The following is a 25,573-nucleotide window of genomic DNA, read 5'->3' as shown; positions in this document are numbered from 1 at the left end:
CACACACACAGACACAGATACAGACACACACACAGACACACACACACAGACACACACACACACACAGACACACACACAGAGACAGACAGACAGAGACAGACACACACGGGGTCAGTAAGAACACAACAGAGCCTGGAAAAAATCCGAACAATGACTTTAATGTACAAATCCCGTCACTGCAGCAGGTTCGTGGGTTTCATCATCGGGATCCCGAGGAAAACGGAACAAACCGGGAATGGGGAACAGCCCTTCGAGCGCTTTACTGGGATCCACGTAACACTCGGAAAGGGCTGGCTCAGTCCTGCGCTGTGAACGCAGCACGGGCAGCCCCGGCCCCGCCGCACACCGGGCACTGACTTTGCTGCTGAAATTTCTTAAAACTTACCAAAAACAAAAAGCTGAACAAGAGATGGGCCCGAGCGGCTCCCGGAGCGTGGTGGGTAAAGGAATCGGTTCATCTAACCCAGGACTAGGCAAGGACTACATGCAGTAGTACAAATCTCAAGGACATATTACAAATACTCTGAAATTAATCTAGGGAGGGGGGAAAAATTGCTACAGACACCATAATACACAATAAATTTAGATAATTTAAAAATAAAAAAGGCAAGAGGCAGCATTTCAGCAGCAAAGTGCTCAATAAAAAGTATATTGTAAAGGGGCAGGACAGGGAGAGGTGACAGCAGGCGGGTAAGGGCTCAGAGGAAGTATGGCGTGGTTGTCCTGGGAGGAATGACACGCTCTGAGTCTGGAACTGCGCGGAATAACTTTGGTTCTCTTGTATTTACATCTTTAAAGACCATGATGGATGCGATGTTCCCGCAGCGGTAGCAGTAGTTGGGAGCTGACCATACTGTTACCAACTTCTCATCAAACATGAATTTGTATCCTTCGTGGACGAGCTGGTGTGCTCTGCAGATCAGCTTCAGGTTGTTGATGTGAACAAACTGCAAAGAAAGGGGGGGAAGGTCAGTGTGCCCTGCTGCCCACACAATGTCCTGCTCCTGGCCTGGCCCTGCACAGCAGGAGGGAGAACAGAGCAGGGGATTTGGGGACCTGAGCAGTGAGAAACCCCTGTGAAATATAGGTGGCAACACCCGAGCACTGAGGAACAGCATGAAATCCAGGCAGCAGGGCTGTGCTGTCCCCAGGCTTAACCCTTCCTGAAGGCTGTGCAAGGGCCACACAACCATGCAGGGCTGTTGTGATGTGGCCAGGTCAGAGCCTGGCAAGGCTGGTGTGTGCAGCTCTGAGGAGTCTGTTCAGTGCTGACACAACAAAATTAACTCAAGAATTGCTTAAAAAATTGTATTTTTCTCCTAGATCTTTAGGAAAGCAATCCACACAGAGCCCAGGGACACTAGTGTGTCTCACCACATCACACTTGTCAAAACCACGATGGGTATTAGTACATCTGGCAGTTACATTTATGCTTTTAGTTCAAGTGTCTTATTTTTTTCAGCTGGCACAAGCAAAGCTTCCCTGCCACCATGAGTTACTGGCAGAGGTGTGACAGGGAAGTTCATTGTCTTGCAGTGCCCTCGGTCCACTCAAACACCACACTGAGCTGAGCCCCTTAGTTCCCCCATCCCCATACTTGGGTTGTGTGGCCCTGAGCAGCAGTGTTACCTCGTTGGTGACCTTGGCCCCGAAGAGCCAGCCTGCCCCACGTGGGCTGATGGCCCACGTGTCCACGTCCTCCGGGTCTGACCACACCAGGTCACAGAAGGCTCCTTTGTGAGGGATTTCCTGGTTACGTTCAATGGTCCGGATCTGGTCAAGGGTCTTGATGTCTGGGGAGAGGCCTCCGTGCACACACAGAATCTGCTCGTCTATTAACTGCAGGGAAATGACCCGTGCACAGAACACTCAGCATCGCTGCCAGGGGAACCTGCACAGGTCACCACCTCTGCAGCTCCCATTTAGACAATCTGCTGGTGTTGTTAACGTGGTGTTTGCACTTACAGCTGCTATTGTGAGCATGTCAAAGACTTTGGTACAGTATCTCCAGGCGTTTGCGTTCCCGTATTTGGTTTGGCACTCGTCTGTTGGAGACAATGGTTTTATTCCTCATGGATCGCGGCAAAACAGGCAACACAGGCGGAGCAAACACTGACAGCAGAACCTGCACACTCAGGTGTGTCACATGAGCCCTGTCAGGAGCCCTGTGCTGGGTCCTGCTGATGGCCAGGACCAGCACCAGCAGCACGAGGGACTGAGCACCTCATGCTCTGCCTGTGCAACTGAGTGTGTCACCACGATGCAAGCAGAAAGCCCATGTGCCAGAGGAAAAGAGCAGCAAGATCTGCCTTAAACACATTCCAGTTCAGAAACACAATGACCATGTTAACAAATGACAACACCGGAGCCCGTGTCCCACCCAGCCTCCAGAGAGCCCGGGGTAGCGTGGCCTTGCCAGAGGGTTTCCCAAGGCAGGACTCACCGTAGAACCCGTACACCTGGGTGATCTGCCTGCTCTCGTGGTTGCCTCGCAGCAGCGTGATACGGTCAGGCCACTTGGCTTTTAGCGCAAGGAGGTACGTGAACGTCTCGAGGCTGTAATACCCTCGGTCTACAAAGTCCCCCTGAGGGCAGAGACAGCCGTACATGGAGCAACAGTCATCCGAGAAAGTACACAGTGACACATCCGCTCTGAACTCCCCACTGTCACAAAGAAACCCAGCGCTGGAGGGCAGCTGGGATCTGCTCGGACTGTCCAGGGAGCTCTGGGCACTAAGACTGTCAGGTGTGGGCTGGGCGCTCCCCTCGCCGCTGCCCTGACATGACCGGGCGGCCCCGGGACACCTGGACAGGGCAGGAGGCACCAGCGGCCCCAGCGCCGGGGGACCGGGGACACGGGAGCCCCGCGGTATTCCACCTCTAAGCCTCTGTCAAACCCAGCGGGGCCGAGCCGCGCCCGGCGCACGTACCATGAAGATGTAGTTGGTGTCCGGGACCTGCCCGCCGGTCCGGAACAGCTCGCACAGATCATAGAACTGCGGAGGGAGAGAGGCGTGAGGGGCACCGGGCATCGGCACCCACTCCGGGCCGGGGCTGCACCGGGAGGGGCCCGGCCCGGCCTTACCTGCCCGTGGATGTCCCCGCAGACGGTGACGGGCGTAGAGACGGGCTGGACGTTGGACTCCTCCAGCAGCAGGTCACAGACATAGTCACAGAGGCGCTGGGGGAAGGAGCGAGGCAGGGTCAGGGTCAGCCCCGGGACCACCGGCCCGCCCGCTCCGGCCCGCCCGGCAGCGCCCGCCCCGGCCCGCCTGGCCCCGGCCCCGCCGCCGCGGCCGCACCTTGAGGTCGTTCTCAGGCAGGTACTTGCAGAGCCGCGCGATCTCCACGTACTTGTCCAGGTCCAGCGGCGCCATCTTGGCACGGGCTCGGGCAGAAGCAGCCCCCCCCCCCCACTTCCGGGCGGCGGAGCGCGCCGCCGGCGCGAGCGGAAGAGCAGAGCACTTCCGGCGGCACTTCCGGCCGGCCCGGCCCGGGCAGCGGGCCCCGCGATGGCGCCGCGGGCGCTGCCGCTGCTGCAGCCGGGCCGGCGGCCGCGCCCGGGACAGTGGTGAGCGGGGCGGGGGTGATGGATGGATAGCGATGAGCGGGGCGGGGGGGGACCGGCGGGACCCCGGGCCGGCCCAGCCCGCGCTGAGCGCCGCCCTCGCCCCGCAGGTACCGGCTGAGCCCGCGCGGGGAGCGGCCCCGGGGCCGCGTGGGACTCGGCTGCCTCCTCCTGCCCGGCCGCGTCCTGCTGCTGGGCGGTGCCGACCCCTCCGGGGCCTTCGCGGACGCGCATTTCGTGGAGTTGGGTGAGGGCCGGGCCGGGCCTGGGCTGGAACCGGGACCGCGACCGGGACCGGTCCCGGGTCCGATCGCCTGTCCCCCGTCCACAGCCCCGCTCCGCTGGGTCCCTGCCGGCTGGCGCGGACTGAGACCGCGCTACGAACACGCGACGTTCCTGCCCGCCACCGGCCCCCCGCGCCTCTGGGTGTTCGGCGGTGCCCAGCCCGCGGGGAACCGCAGCTGCGTTCAGGTGCTGGACCCCGGTGAGTGTCCCAGATCCGTGCCCGGAGCGGGGCTGGGGTTCGGGGCTGCAGGACGGGCGTGGCTTCTGTTCCCATGTTGGTTAGTTGGTTGGTTAATCAAATGTCTTAACTAGAAATGGGAACGTGGGAAAGCCCTGCAGTGAGGGGGGTGCAGCCACAACCTCGGACATTCCACACGTCCTCGGCGGCCATCGGAGCCCGTCTGTTCGTGTTCGGGGGTGGAGACAAGGGAGCAGAGCCGGTTAAAGACCAGCGGCTTCACGTGTTCGACACAGGTACCTCCTGCGGGCAGCGGGGTGGGAGCTTTGCCCTTGGGCTTTATTCAGAAGGATGGAAGTGTTAAGCTCTCTTTGGAGAGGAGTTCCACTAGATGGGTGGCTGTTCTTCTCTTGACAGGCCCTTATGTTCGTATGGTCTCTGGGAATTCAGACCCAGTGGCTTGGATGGGAGGCCTTGGCAGGGCTGTGGGGTTGCTGGTCTGTAGAATTTCCAGAGTTTTCTTCCTAATGCACACATACTGTCAATCTTAGCCACCCTGACCTGGTCCCAGCCAGAGACTCACGGTGATCCCCCTTCTCCTCGGCATGGACATGTCGTGGTTGCAGTTGGGACCAAACTCTTCATCCATGGAGGTTTAGCTGGAGATGTTTTTTACAATGACCTATTTTGCATTGATACAAGTAAGTGTGGATGGAGTTACTTCAGACAGTTTTTCAGAAATACTATTTCTTAAGTACTTGAAATATTAGCCTTTGTGTAAATCAGCAAACTGTGTGGTGTTCGTAAAATGCATAACCGTGGATGTTTTTTTTTCCTGCACCAGATGACATGAGATGGGTGAAGATCCCAGCCACTGGGGACATCCCTGGAGGACGGGCATCCCACTCCTCAGCAGTGTTCCAGGACCACTTGTACATTTTTGGTGGAATAGGTCCAGATGGAACACTGGATACTACATACAAGTATCACACAGGTGGGGAAGCTGCTCTCAGGGGTGCCAGGGTTGATGCCAGGCAGCTGGGGAATCCATTACCTGCTCAGGTCCTGGGCTTCCCCCTGGAGTTACACCACTGCAGGACTGAATGCTCAAAACTGTTTTAACTAATGGTGTCACTGTCTGGTGTGTGGTGTTTAAAGCTGTGACTGTATGTTTGCACTGCAGGAAGGCAGCAGTGGACACTCCTGCAGTTTGAATCTCCCTTGCCCAGTGGGAGGCTGGACCATGCCATGTGTGTCATTCCCTGGCAGGCTGGGTCACACGGGGACACAGGAGACGCCCCAGCTGGGACAGAGCCACCTCTGCCAGCAGGTGACAAAGCTGAGCCCCTCCAGCAGGGCCCAGGTGAGGGCTGTGCTGAAGACACCTTTGTCCACCTGCTGTTCGTGTTTGGGGGGATGGACACACAGGGGCAGATACACCGGGACTGCCTGGTCACCCTCATTGAGTAGCGTCCCACAGCACCATCCCCCTCCCGTGGGGTTACTTCTGTCCCTTGGGCAGCTGGCACAGTGCTGACACCCCTGAGGACAGGGGCTCTGCCTGAACACGGTCCTCCTGCAGCCCCAGCCCAGGGAACATGGCAAGAGCCAAGGTGCTTCAAGGCACTGCTGGAGCTGGCACAAGACAAGGTCATTCTGGACTTAACTAATCCCATGGATTGGATAAGGATCAGTTAAATAAAGAGACCAAATTTCAATGAGGCTTTTTTTTTTTTTTTATAAGAACCTTTAGTAGGCATAAGCTACCTTGTTCAGTCTTCAGAAAACTGGTCTGTTTCAGGAGACTTTAATGAAAGCTCTGAAGTTTTAATACTGCAGGAAAACATAATTAAGCCAAGCTCCTCCCTCACTGCAGGCAGTGGGTTGTGATGGATAACCTTCCTCTCCCAGCTCAGTTAAAACCTACCCCTTCAGTAGTTACTCAGGCTTGATTCTCATTTCCTTATCAGGATCTGCTGTAAAACTACAGTGAGGTCCAAGTCCACCTGCTCCATTCAGAAACTGAGTCCTAGCTCCCCCCAAGGCAACAGAGGCCCAAGCTCCTGCTTTCAAACCTCCCATTCTCCATAAACCCATGAAAGATGACCTTGAGGGGGTGGGCTGCACTCCAGCCTTTAGGGTTAATCCAGATCCTGGTTGGAGCTGGGTAATGGAAATCACAGATCTAGAACACAGTCCAGTGTAAATAACAAATTTATTGTGGTCACTCCAGGTAGAAAAGCTCTACACCAAGTTGACATGACCAAGTTGTTAAATAGAATGTTCCACTGCCAATACTTCTACACCCACATTTACACTCCCACCCCACTCCCTTCCCCAGACATCGAGCAACTGCTAACGAAAAGCAGGATACAGCCACGTCGGGCTAGCGGTTCCAGCTCCACTCACGAGTGAAGATTCAAAGTTACATTCCAAATTAAGAGTTCAATATTTTAAACAAGTGTTCCTGAGTCCAATATATACACACACCACATTCGGAGACGCCGGTATCTACAACTCATCCTTCTCTGCTGCCTCCTCCTCGCCAGGCGGAGGGCCGGCGCTGCCATACAGCTTGCTAACAATGGGCTGAACCACCTCCTCCAGCTCCTTCTTTTGTGCTTTGAAATCTTCTATGTCCCCATCCTGATGGCTTTCCAGCCATTCGATCTTTTCCTCTACTGCTTTCTCTATTGTCTCCTTGTCCTCAGAGGACAGCTTCCCACCCAGCTTCTCCTTGTCCCCAATCTGATTCTTCAGGGAATAGGCATAGCTTTCCAGCTCATTCCGGGCATCGATGCGTTCCTTCAGCTTCTTGTCTTCCTCGGCAAACTTCTCGGCATCGTTCACCATCCTCTCGATCTCCTCTGGCGTCAGCCGGTTCTGATCGTTTGTGATTGTGATCTTGTTCTTGTTGCCAGTGCCTTTGTCCTCGGCCGTGACCCGCAGGATCCCGTTCACATCAATTTCAAAGGTGACCTCGATTTGGGGGACACCACGAGGGGCAGGAGGGATTCCCGTGAGATCAAAGGTGCCCAGGAGATGGTTGTCCTTGGTGAGGGGACGCTCACCTGCAAGAAACAAAGAGACAGGGTTACTTTCTTTCCCAGCTGTGGCTTCTACTTTGTGAAACCGTGAGCGACACAGTTGCATGAACCAAGTACCTACAGCCTTTGTGACAATCAGAAACAAGAATTAAAACCCTACAGGCAGACAGATTCCAGCTGTCACATGGGCCACCACAGGTGACACCCACCTTCATAGACCTTGATGGTCACAGTTGGCTGGTTGTCAGAAGCTGTGGAGAAGATCTGAGACTTCTTTGTGGGAACTACGGTGTTTCTTGGGATCAGCTTGGTCATGACACCTCCAACAGTCTCAATGCCAAGAGTCAGGGGACAGACATCCAGCAACACCAAGTCACCTGGAACAGATCAAAGGCAAGACTGTGACACAACTTCAACACAGAACACAAGACTGCAGACAGAATGCCTAGGCCTCAGGGGCACAAAACTCCAAGGACTGGAAAAGATCCAAGCTTGTCTGCATTTGCTGGTCAGTGCCCACCATTCACTGTTAAATCAACTCTCTTAGGTGGCAGTGAAGGTCAGTGATTAGTCAGTCATTACCTGTATCCTGGTCCCCAGAGAGCACCCCGGCCTGGACAGCTGCACCATAGGCCACAGCCTCATCTGGGTTAATGCCACGAGAAGGCTCCTTCCCATTGAAGAACTCTTTAACAAGCTGCTGGATTTTGGGGATGCGGGTCGATCCACCAACCAGGACAATCTCATCAATATCAGACTTCTTCAGGTCAGAGTCTTCCAGAACTTTCTGAACAGGCTTCATAGTGGAACGGAACAGGTCCTGCAAAGATAAAAAGCCAAAGACTGAGATACTGTATTTCCAGCATGCCCCACTGTGCAGTGCTGGGGGTACAAAGTACAACCACTATGGAGCAGAGATGCCAAACTGTCTGAGGTAAAGCCTTAGCAAGGCCCAGCTCCCTAGCAGGCAACAGCTGCCCGGAGTATAAATAACTCTGTGTAAGCAAAGTACAACGTCACAGCATGAGATGCTACACATTCCTAAGTCCCAATCCAGAGCTGAAGCTGTGTAAACTTTACCTTTCTAAACTTACCATGTTCAGCTCCTCAAACTTGGCTCGCGTGAGTGTCTCTGAAAAATCTTCTCCTTCAAAGAAGGACTCTATTTCAATCCTGGCCTGGTGCTGAGATGACAAAGCTCGCTTGGCCTTCTCCACCTCCCTCCTCAGCTTCTGCACAGCTCTGTTATCCTTCCTAACATCTTTGCCAGTTTTCTTCTTGTAGAGCTTGATAAAGTGCTCCATAACACGCTGGTCAAAGTCTTCTCCACCCAGGTGAGTGTCACCATTAGTAGCCACAACTTCAAAGACTCCATTGTCAATTGTGAGGAGGGACACATCAAAAGTTCCACCGCCCAGGTCAAATACAAGGATGTTCTTCTCTCCCTCTCTCTTGTCCAGTCCATAAGCAATAGCAGCAGCTGTTCTGTACAGGGAACAGGCTGTCAGAGCTGGGGGTGCCAGCCCAGAGCTGCCCTGGGGCAGGACAGGACGAGGTACTCACGGCTCATTGATGATCCTCATCACGTTGAGCCCCGCGATGGTGCCGGCATCCTTGGTGGCCTGGCGCTGGGCATCGTTGAAGTAGGCTGGCACTGTGACAACAGCGTGGGTCACCTGAGCAGGGAGGGAGGGACAGCTTTGTTACAGAAATGACAGAAAAACCAGTCTGCAAATAGTACCAGCCACTCTGAGCAGTGCTGGCAACAAGCAGCCCAGCTTTAGAGATGAAGTCCCAGCACCAGCTTAGCCCATCGAACAGGGCTGCTAAAGGGGTATGCAGCACTAACTGTGGTTTGGGATGGCAAGGTCAGTCCTGACTCGGCCTACCCTTCTCCCATTTCCTAAAGGTGCTAATCCAAGTTGTTACCAGTGTTTTTCATGCACTTACTTTCTTCCCTAAGTAAGCCTCTGCTGTTTCCTTCATCTTCGTCAGGACCATTGCAGAAATTTCTTCAGGAGCAAAAGTTTTTGTCTGTCCACCTCCAACATCGACCTGAATATGAGGCTTGGCTTTCTTCTCAACCACCTGAAGAGAAAAACGGACACCGTCCCATTCAACTATTCCAACTCATTCCTGTGGTTCTCTCTCTCTGAACATCAAGCAAAACCTCTGTGACCAGTGTAACTTGAGTGCATCTAAGACCAGGATTGTTTACACACTAATCCTCCCGGGGGAACTGTGAGCAGATACCCCTTCTGATCAGAATTGCAGTTCCTCCCATCCAGCGCACCCCCCCCCCCCCAACCACCTCTGCACTCAGGACCCACCTTGAAAGGCAGGTACTTGATGTCCTGCTGCACAGAGGGGTCATTCCAGGTGCGGCCAATGAGCCTCTTGGCATCAAATACGGTGTTTTCCGGGTTGGACGTGAGCTGGTTCTTGGCAGCATCCCCGATCAGGCGCTCCCCCTCGGGGGTGAACGCCACATAGGATGGTGTGATGCGGTTCCCCTGGTCATTGGCGATGATTTCTACGCGCCCATTCTTGAAGACGCCCACGCTGGGGTTGGAGGGGAGAGGAACGGTCAGGTGGGGCGGCGGCCTGCACCCTGCACACATCCACCCCCTACCCCCGCCTCCCCTTCCGCTCCTCCCTGCGCCCTCCCGGGCCCCGCAGCCACTTCCCCGCGCCTCCCGTGGGCCCACAGGCCCCAGCTCCCCAGAAACGACCCAAGCACTGCCCATCGGCCCGGCCATCCCCCGGTGCCCTGTCCCCACGCACCATGAGTAGGTGGTGCCCAGGTCGATGCCCACCACCGTGCCCACGTCCTCCTTCTTCTCCTCGTCGTCCGCCCAGACGGCGCCCAGCGCCAGCAGCATCAGCAGCAGAAGCCTCATACCGACCGCTCACCTGCGCCCACCTACCGAGAGGCCGCCGGTTACACAACGGAGGCGCCACGTGCATGGCCGCCCCCCCCCCCCACCCCTCCCCGCGCCGCAACCACCCTCCCCGTGCCCAGCCCCTGCCGTGCAGGATCGCCCCCGTCCCCACCCGATCCTTCCGTGACCTCAACCGCCACCCCCCTCACCGGCCCAGCCCCGCGCGGCCCATATCGCGCCCGGCCCTCACCGTGAAAGAAACGCCGCGCCCCGATCGCCGCTGATCCGCCAGGCCGCGCCGCCCGCCCTTTTATACCCTCCGTTGCCTCTTCGTGGAGCTTCTCCATTGGCTGCCGCGCCCTCGCTGGAACCTCTCCATTGGCCAGCTGCGACCAAGCTGGCCTCCCGCGATTGGCGAGAGCCGCGAGACCGCTCCGCCGTGCTCGGCGCGCCCCCCTCGCGCCGCCCCATTGGTTCCACCCGCCGGCCGCGGCCACAGAGAAGCGTGAGCCAAGCGGAGCGTCCCCATTGGCTGGGCGGGACCAAGGCCGCGGGGTGGGGGGGCACTTCTGGAAGTTTCCATGGTTACCGGCCGTGAGGGGTGGGGGGGAGGGAATAACCCACAGGCTGGCAGTGGGGGCACCGGGGTTACGGGCGGTACCGGGACACTGCTGGGAGGGAGGTGCGGGGCGGTTGGAGCCGGCCCGGCATCATGGCCGGGCTATGCAGGGTCTCCGGGCAGAGCCCCGTCCGTCCCCCGGCGGGGATGAGGTGACACGTGTGTGTGCCCAGCGCCCCGAGGCGACACCGGGACCCGTCCCCTGGCAGCCTCTGCTCGTCCCGCCAGCAGGTCGCGACGTCCCGCTATGTCGCGACACCGAGCCCCGCACCCACAAGCCGGGTCCGGGCGGAGCGGGGACTGACGGCGGAGCACAGCTCTGAGAGCGGTCCCGGCCCCGCTCCCGGTGCCGGCCCCGGGACTACAAGTCCCAGGAGCGCCGTCGCCGCCTGCGCAGTGCCGCGCCCGCCCGGGCCGCAGCGGGAGCCGCCGGGGCGCTGGCCGGGTAGGGACACGCTCGTATCCCGCGACAGCGCTCGGCTTCCTCCCCCGAGGAGGAGGAGGGAGCGGTGGGAGGAGGAGGAAGGCCCGGGGCCTGACAAAACCCTTTGGTTTTTGCAGGGAAGCGAGAGGGAAGGCGGGCAGCCGAGGAGAGACGGAGCCGAGCAGGGTATGTCGGGTGGGTTTATCGCGATAGAGCGCCCGGGAGGCGGGGGAAGAGGTGCGGGGGCGGCGGCAGAAGTTGTCGGTGCGGTTTGCTCGGGGGTTCTTCCGTGCCCTTCTCCCCCTGCCCTGCCCAGCCCAGTGGATCTGGGCACCGGCGCTCCCTTTGCGGGGACGTTCGGGAATTTGGAGCCCTTGGCAGCGGGGCCCTCGCGGCTCCGGGAGCCGCTCGCTGCCGCGTCTCTTTCATGGCTTTTGTGTCGTGCGGGTTTAAAACTTGAAACTTGACGAGCGTGCTGACTTCCCTTTTCAGTTACTCATAGACCCCTAACGCTGCAGAGCTCGATTCAGGCAGTACCAGGCTTTTTTTTTTTTTTTCTTGCAAAGTCATGATACTGCGCTCCTGAGAGCTGTTGGGATGGAGCTCTCGGAGCGAGCATGTGACACTACATATACTGATAGGTAAAGTGCTATTTTGGTGGACGATGCAGTTGACTCACGAGTAGACGCTCCAATTTGAAGAGGATGGAGGGGAAGTGGCACGGGCAGTGTGGGAAATGTGAAATCCTCTGTAAAAGCAGCAGGATGCTGGGTTCAGGAAACACTTTTCAACTGCTGCTGCCGGGGAGGGTTCCCCAATATTTAAGATGCTCGGGTTTTGATGTGAGATTTGTCAGATCGTGGAGATTATACTCTCTTCAGTAGCAGCTGCCCTTCCTGGTGGATGAGAAAGGAGCTTCTCTCAGGAGAACAGGCTCGGAACAGGTTGATTTTGTCATGAGCAGCATCAAGTTCTGTACTTGTTCTGACTAAAAGTTTGTGAATGTGACCCTCATCTAAAGGGAGCTCCACTTTCTAGCATCACAAGCAACTGGAATAGATTTTAGCCTGGTTATGTGCTTTTGTTGATTTTATGCAACATGACAATGCCATAATAGATAATTTAGTAGCCAGTTGATGCTGTACTTTGTTGATGAGTTCTATTAAAGGGCACAAGAAACGAGGTGCTCCTTGCAGGTGGATGGACAGTATGTCCAGGGCTGGCTGAGAGCAGCCTCTGGGTAGAAACAAACATGAAGGATGAGTTTCTTATTAATATCAATTAGACAGTGGGCTTGCATTTTGTGTGTCGCACCCGTGTTTGAGCTGGTGGGTGTTGTAATGTGAGCCCTAGGTTATGGTGAGCCATCCTACTGAAGACAGAGTTCTTTTAGCTCAACTGTGGGAGATAGGCAGGTAGCTTGTGTAAAGAAATAAGGCTTGTGAGAGGCTACTATAAATGCTAGTGAGGAAAGAGGTGCTTCATCAGGACTGAATTAGCTTGGAAGCCATTCAGGCTTGCTTAGGAGTTATTTTTCAGCAGTGACTTTGTCTTGCCCTGCCCTGCCTATGTTAGATGTGCCCAAACTTGCTCTGGAAGTTGAGTCTTGCTTAGTGAGACTCCGGAGGAGCAAGTAACCCTGAGCAGGAAACACAGGAGGAGGAAGGAGGATCTGGTGTACCAGCAGTATTTATCACTTTACTTAACCTCTTTTCTGTCAGCTGAATCACAGAAATGTGCAACAGAGATGTGGCTCGATCCTGTGTGTCACTGAACAAACCCACAGACTTACCAAGGTGGAGTTCAGTGCCTGAAAATTCAATGTCATGTTTCCCAGGACTTTTAAGAGTGGGAAGCAATCTGTGTCCTGTGTTCATCAAAGGACAGACTGCCTTGGGTTCTGAACAAATGTGTGCTGCCAGCAGGGCAAGGCATCTCAGATGCTGTCAGGTCATGCAGTCTTTGTTGTTGATATGTGGAGCATCATGAAGGGAAATTGCTTGAGTTGTTGTGCTAAGCTGCTCTTACTGTGTCACAGTTACTTGTAGGTTCCTGAGTAGTCCTGAAATAACTGACAGAAAATGGAAATGTTTTCATATCAACATGAAATGCCAAGTTTGAAAAGTAATCTGCACACAGCACAATCTTAAATATCTGTCATTCCTTCGGCCACAGCAGGCTGGTGGATATCTAAATATCCTGAAGTGACTCCTTTATACAGCTGTGTACAGATATCTGCTATTCCAGGCGTGTTGTGTGGTAGTCATAAACCAGGTTGGTGGATAATTACTGGCACCTTTTTGTTTATGAGCAGCTGATAAGGTAATCAGACACACAAGGTTCTGGAATCAGCAGAGGCTCTGCTCTGGAGCTGTTCCGTGGTGTGTCACTGAATGTTGGCTGTGGCCAAGTGTTCCAGAGAACCTTGTGGAGCCTGGCTAGAGCATGCAGCCTCTGTCTTTTTGTACTGTTGCAAAGGGAAGAGCTTTTGGGGAGGAGCTGTGAGTGTCAGGTAGGTGTGTTAGTGGTACAGTGGTTTCTTCTTCCAGGACAAGCTGTGTTGGTAATACCAGTGTCTGAAGAGAGGAATAGCATGTGCATCTTGCCCAACTGGGTTTTTTGGGTTTTCTTCTCTGAGCCTTGCTGAAGTGCATTGTGTGTTAAACTGCTGCTTTACATCTCTGGTGTTCTCAGGTGTCTGCCATAGGCGAAGACACAGTTGTTTGTGCTCTTGCTTGCTGTGTGTGTGTGGCTTCAGAATAATTAATCTAAAAACTGGTGGAAGGCAGTGATGAGGTGTTCCTCTCCACAGAGCTGGATCTCAGCAACAATCCTTGCAGTCAAGCCACTTGGATTTTTATGAAGGTTACCAAGCTGGGGAAGCTACTGATCCCATTTCTTTGTACATAGGGTGAATGCTGCTGTCTTCCTGTGGATTGATAGGAAAATCCTGTGGATTTCCACAGTTCTTGACAAAGCAGTGGTACACAGCAACCTGCTGTGGCTCAGTTCTGAATCAATTCTCCTCTCGCTTTCGTTATTTCTGGTGCTCTCAGCAGAGGCAGATAAGACACACGTGGGTAGTGGCCAACTGATGGGATGTTATCAGGTAGTCACAGGACCAGTATATTTAGAAGCACAGATGCAGCTAAGGGTGCTCTTTGCAGCCTTGTTTTGGGTCTGGAGTTCAGAGAGGCAATTAGTTTAAAAGGAAAGATCAGAGTACACAGCAGCTGGCAACTTCCCACAGCTTGTCACGGCCTCAGTGTCTGTGGAAGGGCTGAGATGCTCTTCATGAGGAGGTGCCCAAGTTGTTCCTCTGTTGGGTGGTCACCTCACTTCCCAAGTAGGGGTGAGGTTTCTGCTGTCAGCTTTTTTCAGGTGGCATCACAAATGGTACAATGCAGAAGTCTGACCCCTTTTTGCTAGGTACATTAATGCATGTTTAACAAGACTCTGGACTGTCTGGGAGTCTTGTTTGCTTCCCGAGCATCAACTTTGTGCATTGATTTGGTGTATTTCTTCTTTTTTTCATTGTATGTAACTCCAGAAAAGGTTACCAGTAATGTAACTGCTGTTTTGATGACCATACCTCACCACAAAAAGTCTCTTGTTTCCAGGACACCTTTGTCTCTTTTGCTGATGGGGCTTTTGGAGCTTGATCTGACCCATGGGCAGAGGAGGAAGGAGCAGACCATCTTCTTAAGAGGCTTCTTAGGGAACTTTACCCATTCTTGATGCTGGAAACATGATCTCTAATTAAAAAAAAAAAAAAAGACAACAAAAAAAATCAGAAAATGACTCTGAGTGAATCTGAGAGAAATCACTTAGAGGTGTAGGAAACACCCCAGGGGATGTTTAATCAGCTTGTCTACTCTTAAATGGGTTTGTAACCAGTGACACAAACATGGAGATTTGTTTTGGAATTTGGCGAAACTAAGGCATAGGACTGTAGGCAGAGGCAGCAGGCTGTTCATGGGGATACTCCATGGGGTCTGCCCTTCCTTCCCAAACTTGCTTTGTTAGCTGGAGATCCACTAGGACTGACTTTGTGTCTGGAAAAGTGGAGACTGTGGGTTGACACATGAAAGTGGAAAATGCTAACTCAAACTGTTCAGGTTTGATCAAGTATGAGCAGTTCTTGAGCACAGCCCTGCAGTGGGAAGCTCTGAAAAGGCAGAAGGTAGCTCTGCAGGTCTTGTTTGTATGTGTTTTTATGGACTCAAGTTCTTTTTCCTGGCTGATAGCAGTAGCTCACAGCCTAAAAACTACTACTGTGTTTGCAGGCAGTAACAAGTTTGCTGCTGGGTTGTTTTTTTGGTTTGGTTTTTTTTTTTTTCCAAGCTCTTAAATTCTGAGACTAAAAATAAATTTGTTGCAAGAAGTTGTTATTTGTTTCACAAAGTACTTTGGCACTAACAGCAATGTTTCTTCTTCTAATCCTTTCTCTGAGTCTGTCCTAGTTAAAAACATCTGAATTAGCACATCCTTCAAGTTCCTGTCGTAATCTCATTTTTGGATGCATCAGCTGTAGCCTCTGATTAGGGTTGCTGAATTTGGTTTGGTCTTTTTGAGTTTGGGGTTTCTTTTAAGGAGCTTTACACCCAGTTTCCCATGTTTATTAGGAATGTCCTTAAACCTTCATGTGTAATAAAATTGCAATTTTTTAATGCATTTTGCGACAGCTTCTCTGTTCATGTCTGCCTGGCTTCTAGTTGAGAGGTTAAAACTATAGATGGAAGGACTTAATTACACAAGGAGCAGTGATGGTTGTCAGTGCACCTGGTTGTCAGGCTTCAAAAACCCAACAAATGGGAAACCTGTGCCTAATTAGGGAGCTAATCTGTATTCTTCAGTGAGGATCACCTCCTGCTCTGCTGAACACTGAAATACAGATCTTTAAAACACTAGCAGGGGAGAGCACTGGGCCAGCACATGGTATTCTAACACATTATTTGTGGTTTCTCAAGCATGGTCTAAACGGGTTTGTGAATCAGGGCTTGTCCAGAGTCACTGCAAGTTGTGGGAAGTAAGTTTTTATTTTGACTGTAGTATTGCTTGGAAGGGCTCCTCACTGGAGCCCTCGGACATCTCCATTACTGATACACATGACAGGGATATTATGGTCTCTTACAGATCATCTCTGCATCAAACCCTTGTCCTTCCCAAATTAGATGCTGTGGCTGTTAGTTCTGGTGGGGAAGGCATAAAGCAGTTAACCATCAATTCCATGATCTGCATGATTGTACCCCTTCTTTTGTCAATATTAATGCATTTGGTGGGTTTTTTTCCTCCAGAAAAGTTAATTTTTAGATGGATTTGCTCCTGGAACATGTTTTGCCTGGTGCAGTGCTCTGCTGAGATGTTTTGTAGTTGTGAAGTTAAAACTGATATTACATTCATACAGAGCAGTGGTTTGTGTAGATTTTAGCCCCTCGTGCTATGAAAGCCTATGGTTGTTTCAGTTTTTCTCTCTATAAAAGAACATTTTTGGATAATGGCCCAAAGAAATATTCTTCTGAATTTAAATATTTGAGGCATTTTTTTCTGAATGAATTCTACTGTTGAGCAAAGTCTCTAAACTTTTTTTCCAACTACTGCCTTATCTGGGTATTAATACTCCTTGGTTTGTGGTTTGGTGGGTTTTTCCCTTAATTAGTAATATTGGCTGGTTGTGGATTTTTTTCAGCAGAAAAGGGCAGCATTGGGAGCTTGGTGCTTCTGGTGCATAGGTGAGAGAAGTCATGGGCTAGAGATTCCAGCACTTGGGTAGTGCTGGGTTGTGTGGCTGGGCTTTAGGATGAAGGAATAAGCAAGTGCCTGTTCCCCAGACAGTGAGTGGGAATGGGGACTGGTCTTTATCTCCCCAAACGTGTGTCACCTGAGCTGTAGGAAGGGCCACATGTCCCCAGGTAAAGGCCACGTTCCCACCTCGTGCACCTGAGGTGTGCTCAGGGGATGTGGCAGGGCTGTGCTCCTGTTCCTGCTCACCAGGTCGAGATGAGAATGCCACCTGCTTCTGTGCCAGTGTCCCTGGGGTGTGACACAAAGTGGAGCTGGCACTTGGGAAGCCGTGTATTAGGAGAGAGTGACTCAGTGGAGATGAGGGGGTTTGAGGAGGGGCACAGCTGCATTCCCTGCCCTGCTGACCACCCGTGGGGCTGGCAGGACTTGTTCCCTCTGTTCTGGGGCTGACCCCAGGCGTGCTGTATGTGCCAGGGGTGCTGTGCTGGGGCTGACCCCAGTGATGCTGTGCTGTGTGTGCCAGGGGTGCTGTGCTGTTCTGTTCTCACCCCTGTGCTGCTCTGTGTGTACCAGGGGTTCTGTGCTGTTCTGTTCTCACCCCTGTGCTGCTCTGTGTGTACCAGGGGTTCTGTTCTGTTCTGTTCTCACCCCTGTGCTGCTCTGTGTGTGTACCAGGGGTTCTGTGCTGTTCTGTTCTCACCCCTGTGCTGCTCTGTGTGTACCAGGGGTTCTGTTCTGTTCTGTTCTCACCCCTGTGCTGCTCTGTGTGTGTGCCAGGGGTTCTGTGCTATTCTGTTCTCACCCCTGTGCTGCTCTGTGTGTACCAGGGGTTCTGTTCTGTTCTGTTCTCACCCCTGTGCTGCTCTGTCTGTACCAGGGGTTCTGTTCTGTTCTGTTCTCACCCCTGTGCTGTTCTGTGTGTGTGCCAGGGGTGCTGTGCTGGGGCTGACCCCAGTGATGCTGTGCTGTGTGTACCAGGGGTTCTGTGCTGTTCTGTTCTCACCCCCGTGCTGCTCTGTGTGTACCAGGGGTTCTGTTCTGTTCTGTTCTCACCCCTGTGCTGCTCTGTGTGTGCCAGGGGTTCTGTTCTGTTCTCACCCCTGTGCTGTTCTGTGTGTGTGCCAGGGGTGCTGTGCTGTTCTGTTCTGTTCTCACCCTCGGTGCTGCTCTGTCTGTACCAGGGGTTCTGTTCTGTTCTGTTCTCACCCCTGTGCTGCTCTGTCTGTACCAGGGGTTCTGTGCTGTTCTGTTCTCACCCCCGTGCTGCTCTGTGTGTGCCAGGGCTGCTGTGCTGCCTGTTCTGTGCCCACCATGGTGAAGCTGGACATCCACACGCTGGCACACCACCTGAAGCAGGAGCGGCTGTACGTGAGCTCGGAGAAGCAGCTGATCCAGAGGCTCAACGCGGATGTGCTGAAGACGGCGGAGCGGCTCTACCGCACGGCCTGGATCTCCAAACAGCAGCGCATCAACCTCGACAGGCTCATCATCACCAGGTACGCCCCACGCTGCTGCCTCTCACAGCCAGTCCTCGGGATCTGGGGGCCTTTGCTGTGCCGATCGTAAACATAGTGAGGTTGTAAACCAAACCTCAGCTACGGAGTCTTGCACCTAAAGTTACTTGTTGGACATTTAAGTAATTTTTTAAAAATACCTATGTTTGTTTTGGTTCTGTTCATGAGAACAATTCTCCAGAATTTGCAAATAGTTCGTAGTAACTGTCTGGTATAAGGACTTTTTTCCTCTGTGGCAGCCTGTTTAATTGATAGATCCCTGGCATCTCTTAGCAAGTTTGTTTACTTAAGAGTTACTTAAACTGTTTCAATGTTTTTCTTTAAAGTGCTGAAGCTTCTCCTGCTGAATGTTGCCAGCATGCAAAAGTCTTGGAGGACACACAGTTTGTGGATGGGTACAAGCAGTTGGGGTTCCAGGAGACTGCTTACGGAGAATTCCTGAACAGACTGAGAGAGAACCCCAGGCTTATTGCATCCTGCCTGGTTGCTGGAGAGAAGCTCAACCAGGACAACACCCAGAGTGTCATTCACACAGTCTTTACCTCCATTTATGGCAACTGCATCATGCAGGAGGATGAGAGTTACCTGCTGCAGGTGCTCCGGTACCTGATTGAGTTTGAACTGAAGGAAAGCGACAACCCCAGGCGGCTGCTGAGGCGAGGCACCTGTGCCTTCAGCATCTTGTTCAAGCTTTTCTCTGAAGGACTCTTTTCTGCAAAACTTTTCCTTACTGCAACCTTACACGAGCCAATCATGCAGCTTCTGGTTGAAGATGAAGATCACCTGGAAACCGATGCAAACAAGTTAATTGAGAGATTCTCCCCGGTACAGCAGGAAAAGTTGTTTGGAGAGAAAGGCACAGAGAAGTTCAAGCAGAGAGTCCAAGAGATGGTTGACTCCAACGAGGCCAAGCTGGTGACCTTGGTCAACAAATTCATTGGCTATCTCAAACAAAACACGTACTGTTTTCCTCACAGCTTGAGGTGGATTGTGTCACAGATGTACAAAACGCTGTCATGTGTGGACAGGCTGGAGGTTGGTGAGGTCAGAGCCATGTGCACAGATCTGCTCCTGGCCTGCTTCATCTGCCCTGCCATCGTCAACCCGGAGCAGTACGGCATCATTTCTGATGCTCCTATAAATGAGGTGGCAAGATTTAATCTGATGCAGGTATGATTCACAGTAAGGCAGTCTTAAAAATGTATAAATGGCCTTTTTCTTCCCTCTAGAACTGGTGCTACTGCAGTAAAAGTGAAGGTGCTGTCTCTCCTACTTATAAAATGAATGCTAATGAAATATTTGTGTTATTTGTTGCTGAAAAGGCAGGCTCCAAAGTTTATCTGTTTCCTTAAAATACTGACTTGAAAAAATTGACAGCATGTATTCCTGTATCCCCTAGAAGAGTTGCAAATATCCTTTATGAAATCTATTTTAAGGGTTGGAAGCTAAGGCATAAAAACAACTATAAGATGAATTCTGGAATGTGTGAAAAAGGATTTTGTGCTGTTCTTGCTAATGTTAAATATTACGCCAGGTATTGCAAACAATAATGAAATACTTTGCTGAAACCCCTTGTTGTCTGGCACTAATGCCCAGTGCTCTACTTGGAGCATTCCCCAGCCCTCATGACTAGTTTTTGTCATTATGCAAACACTTGGACAATTTAATGGTATTACATAGAGGAGTCATCTGAAGGTGTTAAGCAACACTTGTCTGACTGAGGATGTTCTTCCACATGAGGAACAAAACCTGCTTTTTACTGTTGTATCCAAAGTGGGCAGGGAGTGATTCTCACAGTGCAATCATGCTGGTGAGTTTTGCTCAGTGTTTCTCTAAAATCCAGCAGCAATCCTCTCCTGTGTCACTGCTCACGTGCTGTAGCAGAGCAGTTGGCAACTCTTTAAATTGAGGCTTGTTTTGCAGTTGGTGATGAATAAGGGATATGTGCTCTGAAATAAGGACTAGCCCTCCTGCTATTTTTCCTTAGTGAAATATATGCAGGCTTTGAAAACCTCTAGGTTTAGATGACCTAGATTCAACTCTCAATTCTGACGTGTTGCAAAAACAAAACATGCTTTGTTCCTGGGAGGGGGAACTATGGATGATCACAGCCTACTGTGTGTGCACATTTTCTTGTTAAAGGCAATGACTGCTTTTTTTCCTAAAGCTTCTTGCATTTTTTTCTTCCCTGAAAGGAAGCACAAATCTCTGTCCACTCAATCGGAAGTATTCCTTGGAGTATTAAATGAAAAAGGATTCAGAATGGAGGATGGTTTTTTTGATACTTTTTATAATTAGGTCCATCATGGTTTGAAAGTCTTATTCTGTGTACTTCTTTTTAATTTCAGGTTGGGAGACTTCTGCAGCAGCTGGCAATGACAGGCTCTGAGGAGGGAGATCCACGTACGAAGAGCAACCTCGCTAAATTTGACAAAGTAAGAATCCAGGCTGAAAAAATCCAAGACTTGGTGAATATGTCATCATCCTTCTGCAGCCTCCTTTCTCAGACTTTGCAAAGGACTTACTAAGTGTTTAATTTCCAAGTTACATGTAATGAAAAGCAGATTAAACCCTGCATAAAGCTGGGAAAAAAATCCTGAGTACTAGAATTAAAGGTTGGGGATTCTTGCTTCTACTCTGACTTAATACTTCTTAAAAGAAAATATTTTTTTAAATTAAGTGAAATGGTATTTTCAACTGAGCATGGTAAGTGTTCAAGGCCAGGTTGTACAGGACTTGGGATAACCTGGTCTGATGGAAATGTGCCTGCCCATGACAGGGGATTGGCACTGGATGGTCTTTAAGGTTCTTCCAACCCAAAGCAGTCTGTGGTTCTGTGAAATACTGAATTACTGCCTGTGGTTTTTCAACTGCACCTAACAAAACACTTAGTATAATGTCTGCCAACCTTAGTGTAATGTCTGTTTTAACACCAAGTATTTTGTTAGTGCAAGTAACTTCTCTTTCTTTCTTTGCATAGTGTTGCTTTTTTTTAATTCAACTTTTCCGGTTAGTATGAATCGTCCATAGCCATAGAGCAGTTACCTTCATCACAGCAACAGTGAAGCTGATGACCTTTGATAGCTTGTCAAGTGTAGGCATCCTTGGTAACCTTGTGTCCTTCCAGTTTTTGGTAATTCTAGTTGTTACACAGTCACCACACTGAGCTACACATTTATTGTACAAGTAACATTTTCACCCAGAAAGTGATGTTGTTGCTTCCTTGTTTCATTTTCCATCTGTACTCAGCAGATTATTCAGGAAGGGCCAGTTTATTGCCATTATTTTTTCCCCTTAAATTGTAAGAGGACACTTAAGTACGTAACACTTTGGAATGCAGGAAAGGAACGAAGGAAATGCTGAAAGTAACTGCACACTTTCCTTGCTTGCTCTTCAGCGACATTAAAGTATCTGCCATTTTATCCTCAGATTTTAGAAGTAGGAAGCAGAACTTAAACTATTCTGTAAACTACGTAACTCCTGCCATAAGTTTCTTCCCAAACTGTAGGGAATGGTGTCTCATTGCCCCTCCCTGCTGTCCCTCAGAGCTGTGTTGCTGCTTTCCTGGACGTGGTGATTGACGGGCGCGCGGTCGAGACTCCCCCGATGTCGGCCGTGAACCTGCTGGAAGGGCTGAGCCGTACCGTGGTGTACATGACCTACAGCCAGCTCATTGCCCTGGTAATGCCTCCTGCCCCTGCAAAGAGACAGTGCCAGCCTGTGCCCACCTCTGCTGGTGTGCTCTGCCAGTTCTTACCAGAGCAATTGTCAATGTTTAGGTTGGCTTCATGCGGAACGTGATGTCGAGCGATCAGCTTAAGGAAGATAGGATGGCTTTGGAAAATTTGCTGGCAAATTTACCCCAGAACAAACCAGGGAAGAGCAGCAGCCTTGAGATGACTCCATATAACACCCCCCAGCTTTCTCCTGCAACTACTCCAGCTAACAAAAAAAATCGCCTGCCCATAGGTAAGGAGAGCGAGCGGAGTTCCTGCAGGATTTCTGACACCTGGGGCATTTCTGTGCCATTTTCTCAGTCATATCCTGGGGCTACTCTTCACCTACACCTTCAGTTCCTGGTTTTTTTTGTGTGGATGGTGAAGAACTCTCTTTAGCATAGAGAACCAGGTAACTTCATTAGTGTCTAATGCAAGTGTGGTGGGTGACCTTCATCGCTCCAGCCTGACCTGGAGAAAATTGCTGGAGTGGTTGGTAGTCATAGTGGTGGTGGTTGGCAGTGATAATAAAGGAAAGGTTTGAAGGCTGGAAGCAGATCTAGGGGAAAAAATGCTTAGGGAAGTAGTAAGATGGAAGCAGAGGCATTTAATTAGTGGGAAAGAATAATTTTAAAACTTTTGTTAGAGAAGAAATGGACAGGAGGGTGAACAAGCAGGAGCAGCACTTTAGAGTATGTGCTGAGAACAGAAGGTTTGTCCTTCCTTCATTCCTTGCCTGCTCTAATTCCAACTGTCACTATTCTGGAATGCAGTTTTAGCTGGATTGTGTTTTGTTTTTTCAATAGGATTTCTGGGTCTAGATTTTTTTTTTCATATTAATAATACTTCCTTTTAAAATAGGAAGTGTACTTTTCTTCCGTGTATATTTATGTGAATATGATCACGTGGGATATTTTTGTTTGAGAGATTTGGTGTTGGTATGTAAAAGGATGAAAATATACAGAGGCCAAGAAGTGGCAAAAAAACCTCCAAAAAACCACCCCCAAAAGAAACCTGTCTCATATTGGTTTAACTCTGCTTTGAACATTTCTGGTCTTACACCTCTAAGGTAGTGGCACTTGACAGCATTAGTTTATGGTATAAAATAGTTTTTGCTCAAAGTTTTTGTTTCTTTTGTTTCATTTTAATGCTTTCGAACTCCAGGACAGCAGTTGGCAGCGATTACTGCCTGGGATCCCTCTGCTACCAATCTGTCAGCTCACATAACTCTAGTAACCCCTTTTGGTGGGTAATGCCCTCTTTCCATTCTTCTGTGGCACTTTGACTCATGTCCCATAACTCAGCATGCCCTTGGGCCACCCTGGCAGTCAGTTCCCTTTGCAGATTTCTGCAGTATGTGATCTCACTTTGTGTACGTGTGGGTTTTAAGCCCCTCTGTGTGATAATCAGAATTTGGCCGCAACTTCTGCACACTTGCCTTGTTTTCCTTGGGTCAAATAAAAGAAGTAATTTGTGTCATGCTTCCATTCTTAGAAACCTTAATTTCATGTGGGTGTTTTTACTTCTGTGGAGCCAAATGTGGGACTCTGAGGCTAGTTGAAAAGAGGACTTAAGAGTGGCAAAGTAATCAGAATAAACCACCTGATGTTGTATTGTGTGTCTGGGTTTGAGACACCTGTTAGAATAAGATTTCCTACTTCTTAGGAGAAAAAGCATTTTAAACAAATTAGTTAAGAGTTTTAAACCACAGGATCCTAGACCTTTTGTTGGTAACAAACTTAATTTTCTCATATAAAAGGTCTTTCTGTGATTGGAATAGGCTGAATTGCTGTAGGCAAACAGGTCACAGCCTACCTTGCTTTCCTGCTTCTCAACTTTTACATTGAAAGTTTCCCTCTTCACAGGGCAGTACTCAAGTTTAAACACCAGTTCCATCTCTCAAAAATTTGATTTTGAAAGTTTATTTTGTGTGTATTGCTAACTAAAATAGTACAGTACTGTGTTTCCATTGCATGTTTTTCTTCCTTAAACTGGGAGGAAACTTTCTGATGTGGATATTTTAAAATATTTTCTTAGCCACTCGAAGCAGAAGTAGATCAAACATGCTAATGGACCAGCATGGAGATCATGAAGGATCCTCCCAGGAGACTATTCCAGAAGTTCAGCCAGAAGAAGTGCTAGTGATTTCTTTGGGGACAGGTCCACAGATTACTCCAGGAATGATGTCAGAAAACGAGGTATCCAGAATCAGTGACATCTCAGATGTTTTGAACTGTGCAGCCTCTGTCTTCTCTAATAGCACAGCAGTGAGGTTGCAAAGATAAGTTTTGGTACTAAATCTGGAATGGGAATTAAAATCCATACTCTGTGTTACTGAGCTTGGGGGTTATAGCTTTCAAATTGGCCTTTGTTAGGTGAGCTTTTTCCCTCACTTAAGAAGCTAAAGAGGGAACCTGGGCTCTTTTTTCTGAGCATTAAGAAACTGCTGTGTCTCTGCATGCCCTGTCCTTTGGAGTCAGGGACACAGGTGAGTGGCAGAACTGGAGCTCTGATCCTGATGCTTTTGGCAGCTCATGAAAGGCACAGCCCAGGTTCTTGTGAGGGCAGAGCTGAGCTCACAGTGCCATCAGTGCCTGCAGACTGTTCCTAGGGCAGGGCTGGTGTTCCAGCCTTTTCTTTCTCCAGCTGTAGCACAGCTACTGCTCCCAGCTTTGCTCCCTGCCTGGTGACTGGGATTATCTCCTCTGCACTGCACTGCTCTGGGGGTGATGAGGGAGCTGTGGCTCTGCTGTTATCAGGACATTCCTGATGTCCATAGTTCCTTGCATTCCCCCCAGGCTCTGACTTGTGAGGTTGCTGTCTTTTTTTCAAACGGGATGTTAGAAATTTGATTGTTCTGTTAACAATATAAAAGCACATCTCCAATGTTTTATTTGCTGTTTAATTATCTGAAAAAAAAGAAAAAATAATGAAGTCTTGTTTCTTTCTCCCACCCTGCAGGTGTTAAATATGCAGCTTGCAGATGGCGGGCAGGGAGATGTCCCCATCGACGAGAACAAACTCCATGGTAAACCTGATAAAACCTTGCGCTTTTCACTCTGCAGTGATAATCTGGAAGGAATATCTGAAGGTGAAGGGCTGCTTAAGTCTTGAAGAAGTTTTGTTGCTCTGTTGCTTTTCCCCCCCACTCCCTTAACTGTAAAGGGAAGTTGTGTTAAATACAGCATCTTGTCTTTGCTGTTTTGAAGGCTGTGCTATTTCTTAGTTGTTCAGAGAATACAGCCTGGAGCTAAATTTTGACCTACAAAGGTATAACTGAGTCTTAAGAATTAAGAAGAAAAAGACTAAGTGTGTTTAGAAAGAGAAAATAGAGAGTTTTTTTGGTTTTCTTTTTTGAAACTTAAGTGTAGTACTAGTTATTAAGATAATCTAACTTAGCTCTAAACTTGGACTTCTCAGACTTATTTTTCATTATGCTCTAATTAGCTGTTACGTATCTTACAACAGTTTCTGCACAACTCCTTTATATGAACCTCAGACATAACAAAGCACAGAGTCTGTGGGATGGAAGAGGTTCAAACGCATCACATCACTTTTGCATTATTTTGTATAACTTCCATAACTTCATTTTTGC

The 25,573-nt window shown here is 50.2% G+C and overlaps 4 protein-coding genes across 8 annotated transcripts in view; 2 read left to right on the top strand and 2 right to left on the bottom strand.

The window, feature by feature from the left end:
- Window positions 1-131: 131 nt before the first annotated feature.
- PPP6C (protein phosphatase 6 catalytic subunit) lies at window positions 132-3,398 on the bottom strand. 3 transcript variants are annotated; one of them, XM_062505796.1, is made up of 7 exons: window positions 3,303-3,398; window positions 3,086-3,181; window positions 2,931-2,996; window positions 2,444-2,585; window positions 1,966-2,045; window positions 1,630-1,839; window positions 132-947 (listed from the first exon to the last, which is right to left on the bottom strand). In XM_062505796.1, the coding sequence occupies exons 1-7, from the start codon at window positions 3,375-3,377 to the stop codon at window positions 699-701; spliced, it is 918 nt and encodes a 305-aa protein (XP_062361780.1). In that variant the 5' UTR covers window positions 3,378-3,398; the 3' UTR covers window positions 132-698. The 3 variants fall into 3 exon arrangements, with proteins under 3 accessions (XP_062361780.1, XP_062361779.1, XP_062361781.1); XM_062505795.1 differs by having other exon boundaries at window positions 3,086-3,237; window positions 3,269-3,390; XM_062505797.1 differs by lacking the exon at window positions 2,931-2,996.
- Window positions 3,399-3,482: 84 nt separating this feature from the next.
- Window positions 3,483-5,749, top strand: RABEPK (Rab9 effector protein with kelch motifs). Of its 2 annotated transcripts, XM_062505858.1 has the most exons (7): window positions 3,483-3,571; window positions 3,679-3,815; window positions 3,900-4,052; window positions 4,166-4,327; window positions 4,583-4,732; window positions 4,876-5,025; window positions 5,215-5,749. In XM_062505858.1, exons 1-7 carry the CDS (start codon window positions 3,513-3,515, stop codon window positions 5,499-5,501), a joined length of 1,098 nt encoding a protein of 365 aa, XP_062361842.1. In that variant the 5' UTR covers window positions 3,483-3,512; the 3' UTR covers window positions 5,502-5,749. The 2 variants fall into 2 exon arrangements, with proteins under 2 accessions (XP_062361842.1, XP_062361841.1); XM_062505857.1 differs by having other exon boundaries at window positions 3,679-4,052.
- A 478-nt stretch (window positions 5,750-6,227) lies between these two features.
- Window positions 6,228-10,233, bottom strand: HSPA5 (heat shock protein family A (Hsp70) member 5). The gene is made up of 9 exons (XM_062505856.1): window positions 10,211-10,233; window positions 9,863-10,001; window positions 9,409-9,640; window positions 9,029-9,166; window positions 8,642-8,754; window positions 8,173-8,563; window positions 7,661-7,898; window positions 7,288-7,455; window positions 6,228-7,102 (listed from the first exon to the last, which is right to left on the bottom strand). Exons 2-9 carry the CDS (start codon window positions 9,976-9,978, stop codon window positions 6,543-6,545), a joined length of 1,956 nt encoding a protein of 651 aa, XP_062361840.1. The 5' UTR covers window positions 9,979-10,001; window positions 10,211-10,233; the 3' UTR covers window positions 6,228-6,542.
- Window positions 10,234-11,125: 892 nt separating this feature from the next.
- The window catches only part of GAPVD1 (GTPase activating protein and VPS9 domains 1), a 28,445-nt gene continuing 13,997 nt past the window's right edge, over window positions 11,126-25,573 (top strand). Inside the window, exons 1-8 of one of the 2 annotated variants that reach the window (XM_062505949.1) lie at window positions 11,126-11,189; window positions 18,030-18,244; window positions 18,589-19,432; window positions 20,611-20,697; window positions 21,809-21,943; window positions 22,042-22,231; window positions 24,016-24,176; window positions 24,940-25,006. In XM_062505949.1, the coding sequence (XP_062361933.1) occupies window positions 18,060-18,244; window positions 18,589-19,432; window positions 20,611-20,697; window positions 21,809-21,943; window positions 22,042-22,231; window positions 24,016-24,176; window positions 24,940-25,006 (1,669 nt within the window). In that variant the 5' untranslated portion in view covers window positions 11,126-11,189; window positions 18,030-18,059. Of the gene's footprint in view, window positions 11,190-18,029; window positions 18,245-18,588; window positions 19,433-20,610; window positions 20,698-21,808; window positions 21,944-22,041; window positions 22,232-24,015; window positions 24,177-24,939; window positions 25,070-25,573 lie in introns of both variants that reach the window. The other variant, XM_062505948.1, reaches the window with a different exon arrangement.

This window comes from Cinclus cinclus, chromosome 19 (genome assembly GCF_963662255.1).
Source record: "Cinclus cinclus chromosome 19, bCinCin1.1, whole genome shotgun sequence".
In the NCBI taxonomy this organism is placed as follows: Eukaryota; Metazoa; Chordata; class Aves; order Passeriformes; family Cinclidae; genus Cinclus; species Cinclus cinclus.
Note: the sequence above shows the minus strand (reverse complement) of the source record. Positions and strands in the feature narration are given on the sequence as shown.